The sequence below is a fragment of the Festucalex cinctus genome, chromosome 12 (assembly GCF_051991245.1).
Source record: "Festucalex cinctus isolate MCC-2025b chromosome 12, RoL_Fcin_1.0, whole genome shotgun sequence".
In the NCBI taxonomy this organism is placed as follows: Eukaryota; Metazoa; Chordata; class Actinopteri; order Syngnathiformes; family Syngnathidae; genus Festucalex; species Festucalex cinctus.
In genome coordinates, this window is record NC_135422.1 from 23,324,241 (window position 1) to 23,333,672 (window position 9,432).

The 9,432-nt window shown below is 38.0% G+C and overlaps 1 protein-coding gene across 1 annotated transcript; it reads right to left on the reverse strand.

Annotated features, from left to right (window-relative positions):
- Positions 1 to 1,150: 1,150 nt before the first annotated feature.
- On the reverse strand, positions 1,151 to 9,035 carry LOC144031841 (uncharacterized). The gene is made up of 2 exons (XM_077539310.1): positions 8,763 to 9,035; positions 1,151 to 2,975 (listed from the first exon to the last, which is right to left on the reverse strand). Exons 1-2 carry the CDS (start codon positions 9,033 to 9,035, stop codon positions 2,079 to 2,081), a joined length of 1,170 nt encoding a protein of 389 aa, XP_077395436.1. The 3' UTR covers positions 1,151 to 2,078.
- Positions 9,036 to 9,432: the final 397 nt, after the last annotated feature.

Sequence of the window (9,432 nt, forward strand, 5' to 3'; positions counted from 1 at the left end):
GGGACAGTTGGTCACGGTTTTTATACATATACAACCGTAATGGAGCAGTTGAACACACAACGGGTTTGGCTGTGTTTGCCAGTTACTTTCGCAACACTTGTCCTTTTTCTTTCTTTCTTTCTCGAAGGAAGAATATGAAACTTGAGATGTGTAGGAGTATGATCTAAATTTGGGCAACAATTGATAACACATTTTTATATCACAATAGACCAGGAATTAAGTCCATAATGAATAGGGCCTTGTTGTGTGCGTGCACCACGCCATCGCTGGACAAAAATGTCCAATAATTACTGGTACATCTTCCAATAAAAAGGAAACAAAAAAAATCGTCATTTTTATTCGTTATGTGGGTCAATTTGACTCAAATTTCAGGTTAATTTGTGCGTTGTCGCTAAAATGTCGCAAAATATCACAAAATGACAGACACCAATTCAACATTTGCAACATTCAGAGCTCAGTGAGTTAAGGCCTTCAGTTTCAAAACTGTTGATAACCCCTGTGTTAGAGTACGTGAACAAGAAATTTGGTACCCACTATTTGGGATCTTAGGAAAAGATTGCAATCTTGATGAATGGTGCAACATGGCCACCAACAACATACACAATCAGTTAAGGCTGAAGCATCATTACATTTGTCCGTCATTGATGGATGTCCACCTTTCAGCAAATGCTTCCGCGTTTTCAGCGAATGCTTTATGTTCGAAAAAATACACGGACTGAGCACCAACTGAAGCAGGCGTCCGTCCGTCAATGACGGGCCGATAACGACAGTTTTGCTCACCTCTTTACTGAAGAGGTGAACGTTTGTGTTTGCGAAGGTAGGCAATGTTGATTCTCTTGCCAGTGTTCGTTCAAAGAACGTTTGTTAAACGTTCACCAAATGTTTTGTTTTTTTCTTGTCACAAGAAATTTTGAACATGTTCATGTTGCAACAAGATAATACATTAAAACTGTTGGCGAACGTTTAGTGAACGTTGCGACCTTGAACGAACACTGTCAAGAGAATCAACGTTCCCTACATGGGCTAACACTCGCAAACATTCACCCCTGAGTGGGATGTGGGCTAAAGAGTATCCTGGAAGTCTTCAGCTGAAAAAGGAAGTATATTATACTTTAATGCATAACGTCTCTTTGTTCCAACCATGACACCTGAAGTTTTCAATTCAACCTTTTTTTTATTTTACACAACATAGCAACACAGTACATGTTGTCTTCTTCTGTACATGAGCTTTTTGGGAACATGTGATTGACCCAAGCTGAAGTATACCAATGTCAGTGAAAAGCTTTTGCTTTTTTTTTTTTCATGTTTTTTTTTGCTTTTTGTTTTAATATTCTTCCCTTTAAAAAATATCAATTTCATACGAGGTCCATAAAGTCTCCATTAGATATTCAGTCTATTTGCCAAGGAACACCACCTATTTCTCAGAAGGTAAGAAAGGCTGCGTGAAAACTTCGGTCTTCCTCTGTCCGAGAGCTACTTCCAGTTAGAGTATCTTTGTGCAAAAGAAGGCACCGACTGCTATCTCTTGCCACTGTGTGGTCACACCACGTCACACTCTTGAACGACTCTTCAATGGTGGACTGTGCAGTTGGAGTTTTTTTTTTTTTTTAATTCTCATTTTTTTCCCCAGTGAGAATTCCCTTTTTGTGTTATTTGCAGATCAAGTGAAAATTATGTGGTGAGTCCACCGTCTTATATATATATTTTTTTTGTGCTATAAAGTGGAACCAACAGGACAAGTTGAGGACGCAACAAGACAAGGCCAGATATCCACTTGCTGAATGATAGACTTTGAAACAGATACAAAAACTTTCATAGTGGAAACAAAAACTCTGAGAAAAAAAATTGCTGTGAAACTTTGAGAAAAAAATAAATGCTTTAAAAAGAAGTCGTCCCTTTGTCAACCAGAAACAACACTCATCCTTGTCCATGCTCACACACAAAAATGAACACAAATCTTCACACGTCGCAGCCTCACTTTACCTTTCACTCACACAGACAAACACAACTCAGACACACTCAAAATAACCAAAAATCAACAACAATAGTTATAGTGTATTTTGTTGTCTGGTTTAGATTTAAACCGTGCTTTCCAAGATCCAGTCAGAATCACAGCGCCCCCTATCAGAGTCTCCCTCTCCTTCTTTAGAGAGGACCATTCCACTCATTGATTGACTCCTTTTGTCCCGCACTATACGTCCTAATTTTGGCGCTGCTGCGTTCCCTCGATGACTCGAGAGAGTCTTTGAGCCTCCTTCACTGAGGGAGTACCTCCTCCTCGGCCGGCTCCTCCCTCCCTCCTCCACAGGGAGAGTCTGGTACTTGGCAGCGGAGGAGGTGTGGGCGCGAGGAGCCCGGCGCAGGACGGGTGTTTCTCGATAGCGGACGGTGGGAAGTGGACTGGGGCAGGCGACGGGAGGAGGCTGGCCTTGGTTAAGTGAGGTGGAATTGTTGCGGTTGGTGTTGAGGAAATCTATTGGAGTGGAAAGAGAGGGGAGAGTGGAGGAGGCGGCCGAGGCAGAAGCGGAAGAAGGGCGAGGGGTCGCACTAGGGAGATTTTCCAGGGCAGCTGATGTGTTTGAGCAAGACGACCCTGGTTTAACCGGAGCGGGCTTCCGCTTTGGCCTGCTTAGTGAGCTGGTGGCAACGGGTGAGGAGACGCTGGCTCGAGCTCTCTCCTCACCCGCTTTCACCTGTTCTTCAGCTCCAGCTGTTGTCCAGTGCTGGCTGAGTACAGATGTGTCCGTGGAGCAGTCCGGCAGGGAAGAGTTGGATGAAGGAGTTGTCACGTCCTTCCCTCCTCCTGCTCCACTCCTCTTCTTTGAGCCGCCTGACAGGTCCTCTAATCCAATCGAGCCGTGCTTGGAGGCGCTGGGAGTCACGCTGCACCTTTGCGAATGCTGCCCGTTTGTCTGAGAGTGAACGTTGGTCATCGACATCGACATGCCTTTAACACCATCCCCTGGGTTACACACCTGTGGGGCATAAAACAAAGAAAAACAGTGACTATTTTTCCCTGATATAGACACTCACTGGGACAGTTGATGATAAACCGCTGACATCACAACCAAGGCTGACAAAAAAAAAAAAAAAAAAATCAGTTCAGTTTAGAGCTGTCAAAATTAATTGGTTAATCAACAAGTAATTGATTATCAAACTATTTTAATAATCAAGTAATCATTTGGAGCTATTTTTTTTATATGTACAAATCCTCTGATTTCAGCATATAACAGTAATTGTTCACTGATTTCTGTACTCCTTCATGAAAGAAGACTGATAATCTTCTTTGTTGAATCAAAATAAGACATTTGTAAACAATGACGGTTTGGTCCGTACTAAACTTTTTTTCAGTTGAGGGCCACATACAGAAAATCAGAAGGACGCGAGGGCTACATAATGTTATGAAGAGAAATTGTGTTTAGTCCTAAAAATGGTGTAAATAATTTATTTATGCTTTTGCATATTTAGAAAAAATGCTACAGTATATAACCCAATTTATTTGTAATATGGCAGTAGGGTTATTATAGTTTTGGAATTTTTCATTTTAGTTTTTATTTTGTTTTGAGTTTATTTTTTTTAAATTTAGTTAGTTTTAATTAGTTTTCACGGTGGTTCTGTTAGCTTTTTTTTTAAATCAGTTTTAGTTCTTTAATAAATGCTTAATTTTAGTTTAGTTAGTTTCAGTATTAGTTTTATTTGTATTTTTTTTTTTTTTAATGCGTAGTATTGTGCACAATATTTAAAAAACACCATGGGCACGACGTCTTTATTCCAGTTTATATCAAAATAAATTTACTAAAAATCACATTTAAAATCATCCCCAAAGGCTCATGCGCTAAATTAATTACCAAAGATTAAAATGAAGGACATGTTTGCTATAATAATACAGTAGTTAGTTTTATTTTAGTTAGTTTTGTAAACATACAATGTAGTTTCATTTAGTTTTCTTTTTTTAAAAAGCATCTTCGTTTTTATTTTATTTCGTTAACGAAATTGTTTTTTGAATTTTTTTTTTTTCGTTAATTTTAGTTAACTAAAATAACCTTTAATAGCATCTGTGTTTTTCCACCCCTTGCCTTCTTACTTTGACCATCTCCAAACATTTTTGTTTTTATTTTATTTGAACTCTAGTCAAATGCCATTTTTAGCATATGTCGCGGGCCACTAAAATATGGACGCCGGGCCGCAAATGGCCCCCGAGCTATAGTTTGGACACCCCTGCAGTACAACATCAATCCCCCATTACGAAGTACGAAATAAACACAATCAGGGAAAAAAAGCTTTTGCAATACACTTTAATGCAAAATTAAAATGAATCAGAATAATCAATCGATGGAAATAATCAATAGATTAATCAATTCTAAAAATATTCAATAGTGACAGCACTAGTTCTGTTTATGTACAACTGCAATATAGTTCATCCAGTCAACCTTGTTCAAGTTCAAATTCAGCAACTTTCAGTCAGAAAACTTCATTGTGATTTTTTTTTTGTCTTTTTCAAGCACTCTAGCCAAAAGTTAGCATCATGGAAAGCATGTTGAGGAATAGTACGCATTCACACATCCATTTGTGTAGGTAAAAAAATAAATACATAAATAAAAAATGTAACAACAAGAACAAGAAGCACCTCAAGCCTCACAACCACCATTCAATATAGAATAAAAACCCATGAATAACCCGCACACGTATATATTATGGCCCACAAAATCCCCCTTCTAATAAAGCGTGTTTTTCTCTGTACTTGTGTACACGGTCCCCTGATTTGCGACTATCTTTTATTATCAGAGTCAAAATAGAAATTATTTTTTTATTATTTCTAATTATTATTAACAAATTTAAATCCAGATTAAAAATAAATAAATAAATACATAAATAAACATACTCTTTTCTCATACCGATGGTTAAGGTTTTTTTCAAAGTATTTTTAAAATCATGTATTGAAAAATCTTGCTTTTGCATTCAACACTCCTTTAGTAATTTTATTTATTTACTTTGCTTTTAAATCTCTTTAACTCTAACTGCTTTTCAAATATTGTACCTTTGCAGTACATGAAGCATATGTTGTATAAGGAATGCACTATATACCAGTTAATAACACCTAGTTACTGGTTAACATCTAAGCCCCCTTTGAAACAAACATCCCCAGTTGGATTATTATTTTTTTTTTTAAATGTTATTCACTTTAATTATCATTTGACAGTATATGAAATTCTTACCTCTGACAGTGTCAATAATACATTATTACCTCTGCCAGTCACGAAAGGCCAGAGGTTGTGATTTCATCCATTTTGGCTGGTTTGTTCGATCAATACTACATAATTTGTAGAAATGTGTTGCACGGAGCAAAGAAGAACCATATTTTGGCGCAGGTCTGAACAGCTGCAATTTTCAACATAACATTCTAATTGCACATACAAATATTGCTGGAATCTTATTAGACTCTACAGTTGTAATAACTGTCTAAAGGTGTTTGAAGTGTGAAGATTTCTACCAGTAGCTATTATCATCCTAGTTTGGTATCCCAGTTCTTATCTTTAATTGTCTACTCCAGCCTACTCACTTAATATGAAGAATTTTTCCTTTCTTTGAGAAGGAAGGAAAAAGAAAACAGCATACCAATTGTGCACACACTGCAAAAGTATTTCATTTGTCCTTACAGCCAACTTGCCCTACCATTTATGACTTCCCTGAGGAAATAACTTCGGACAAAAAGACAATTATCATGCCCAGTATTAGAAATTCCATTTAGTACTGTAAGGGCTATATTCTCTTGTATGTGTGAAAGGGAAAAGTTGCATACTTCCGTCCACTTATAGTAGACATTCTTTCATTCTTTTTTTTTCTTTTCTTTTTTTTTTTTTAAATTGAAAAACTGCGGTATGGCAACATTTTGGCACACGACTATATATGGACATGAAAGCTCAGCTGTACAGCCAGAAGAGTCACCTGCTAACTGGAAATTATGATTTCAATAATAATGCTGTGAGTAATCTATTACAGCGTTTGAGCAGTAATTTTTTATCTAAGGATTAAATCGCTGTAGCAAAAAATTGGGTCATGGTAAGACTTTTGTGGTTGCTTATGGCATGATAATAGCCAAAAGGTGTATCTTAAAATTAGTCTGACGTCCCACCCCACTTTGAAACTTGGCTTAGGGAATTCATAGGAGTGTTACACATAGAAAAATTAAGATATGAGGTATCAGGGAACACCCAAAAGTTTTGCATTGCATGGAAGCCAATTTTAGAACACTTGAAATTAAGCTAGACCCCTATTCCTTTCCTTCAGTCATCATTTGATGTATACGTGGACTTTGGTAAAAAAAAAAAATATATATATATATATATATATATATATATATATATATATATGTATGTATGGGAATATGTATAGTATATATTTTTGGAAACTGTACACATGCAGAGTATACAAATGTACAAATTGATGTACAGTTCTTTACGTTGTGATTTTAATTTTCCCGTTTTTTTGTTTTGTTTTGTTTTTTGTTTCTTCCTCTGGATGTGTGTGTGTGTGCATGTTTTGTCTTGTGTGTCAAGGTGACAGTGGTAAGCCGACAACTGCCAGAAATTGATTGTCACTGCTTGTTGTATGTTGTTCATTGAAAACATTTCTAATTAAACATGGGGGAAAAAAATCGCTGAAGCAGACATTTTTGCCATTTGTTTATGATCCTCGGTGACAATTGCAGGGAGAGATTCACACGTTTCCAGGACAGTATTAGAAGACAAACCTTTCAAGTTCTTTTTGAAAGAAAACAAGAATTACCCCTCGATGGGACCGGATTGATGTTGGGAACAAACCTTCCCACCAATTACAAGAACTACATTTGTCAAAATGGCGTAATCATGAGTTGCATATTTAATCATTTGTTTTTACTTGAATGCCAGCTTGTCAAAGTACTGTATGTATAAGTGAAACCAGCTCATGTCGCAAAAAGCTTGGCGACCGTTCATCTAGACTCCAGCATGGTGGGTAGATAAACCTCCAACTGTGAATCATAAGCACTTTATTCTGAATAATTCAATTTTTTGGTTTTATTTGATAGAATAAAAGCATGCTATCCTAAGTTGCCAGCCGGGTGGGGGGGTCCGCACTCAAATGGCCGACAACACGCTGTATCCGCTGGTGCATGGATTTTAAATCCATTCACAAATAGTATTGGGAAAAATCCATGTTTCTATGATTTGAAGCCACCCTCAGCTGTCAGTGAGTCACGCCTCTTTGATGTTAGCTCCTTCATTCCCAGTTTATGCGCAGCGGGTGTTTCAGAAATCTGGATGGGAGAATACCCGTGGTGTGCAAGCCCAGGCACATAAAATAAAAAAAGGTAGAATATATATAGTCCTAACTAGAGCACTAAATTAACCTAAGAGGCAAATAAAATCCCATTTCAGTGTAGTGCTGAATGCAGACCAACCACGTAATTTAGTAATAAAATTTACAGACTTTAAAAGTCGTTGTTTTCCAAATCCAAATACCGGTACTTCCAAAAGGCAGACATTTTGCAGGGGCACTCTGCTTTGTGGTTCCCAATCTATTAAAACCACAGCCAGATGCTGTTTCGTTTTCAACTATTATCATAGTCACAACGTGACACATTCAGGCACACACTCTTTAGTGTTGTCATGATGCCAAAAGTTTGACTTTGATAGCATACCTGCAGAAAATACTTTGATACCTGTACTGAAATGGTGCCTCGACAAAAATCTAAAACATCAGCAAAAGCGGCTAAAGTAAAACTTCAAATTACTTTTATTTTTTATCAATTCAAAATATTAGGATGGATACATGTTAATGTATGTAATGTGTGTGCGTCTCTGCTCTTCTCCATTTTGCTCCCAGCTAGTCAAATGCGTAATCAAATACTAAAAACTGGGAACAAAATAATTCAGACGCGACTTTTTTTTTAAGTGTCAAAATTGTGTCACAACCTGTTAGTTTTATGAGCTTTTTCTATGCATACCTGAGATTTCCTACTGTGTGCCTGTTCATGAATGTGCCTCGAGTCTACTGCAGATCGCAAGTGATAAACATTTTTTTTTACGGGGTTAAGTACTTTGACACACTGTTAGCGAGAGGCTTGGCCATATTGGACGTGTGCCTGCCTTGAGCCACAGAAACTTAAAAAAAAAAAATCCTTCCAGACAGGCTTTGTCATGTCGGTTGGCTTGACGTGACTGTCGGCCATGTAAGCAAAAAAGTTCCATATGACACTTTGCACGTCATGCTTCTCAACGAGGAGTGGCTGGCCAGCGATTGCTTTAGTGCTTGTAAGCTGTCTTTCTCTCGCACACACGAAGAAAGAGGCATGCCACTTTCTTAAGGCGTTTTCCACATATCGGTAGATAGGCGACCATGCGTGGATGTGTACCTGCCTTCGAAACACAGAGTTGGGAAGTTGTCTCGTGTATATGTTTTTAAATGCCGGTACTAAAAAAGAAAAAAAAAAAAGATACAGAGACGTTTTTTATGCTGAAACATTGAGGTACGATACTGGTACTGGTATCCCGTGCAACACTAGAGCATTGTATAACATAACTGCTGTTCCTTTTCGGTCATATATTTGTACATCTGTGGTACAATATATTTGTATCTAAATCTGTCACTTTATGAACATTAGATTTTTCACCAAATACCTACCATATGAACATTACATGGGTAAGGGAAATGGGACGGTCCCTAAGTGAGGTGAATCTTTTCAACCTCTGGACAAACAGATGGTAACAGACAGTTAGACCCACCTTGTAGCGTATCATCAAGATGATGATAAAAACGAGCACAGAAGCCACGATAATCCCTCCGATGATGATGATCATAGTTCCACCGAGGAATTGGGACTGCATAAAATGGCACCTCATGTACTCTGACTCGGTGGTGAACTGCACACATCCAACCACGCGGGTTGCTGTCAGGGAGGTGATGATGTCATCGTAGATAGCGAGCACGCACAGATCGTACTGGCTTCCTGCTGCTAGGTTGTTGACCAGGAAACTCTGACTTGATGGAGGGATCATTCTGTGTAACAACAGAAAAGGAAAAAAAACTCACATTATCAGAACTGACATTTTGGTAAGAGCAGCTCCTTAAACAATCAGTACGTTTGCATGCAATCAATAACCCTTTCAAAATTTCAATATTGGCAATATTGGGGTTTTGAAAGGCCATGTAAACACACAAAATTAAAAACTCAAATAATTCCACGAGTTAGCCCTTTTTTTTTTTTTTTTTACCCGGATACTTAGTCATATAAACACGTAGTGGGGCACATTCGTTTGTGTACCGCGCATGCTTTGCTTTATTCTGAACGAATCTTGGTCGACAGTACAGGGACTACTTGTATGTGCGGTGGCCATCTTACGTTGCCACACACTAAGCGAGCCGAACTTGAATGCAATGATTTCTCTGTGTCAT

Coding starts and splice junctions, on each gene's coding strand:
- LOC144031841 (XM_077539310.1), bottom strand. CDS start 9,035: ATGATCCCTCCATCAAGTCAGAGTTTCCTGGTCAACAACCTAGCAGCA. Junction 2,976..8,762: donor TCTTGATGATACGCTACAAG/GTGGGTCTAACT, acceptor TATGCCCCACAG/GTGTGTAACCCAGGGGATGG.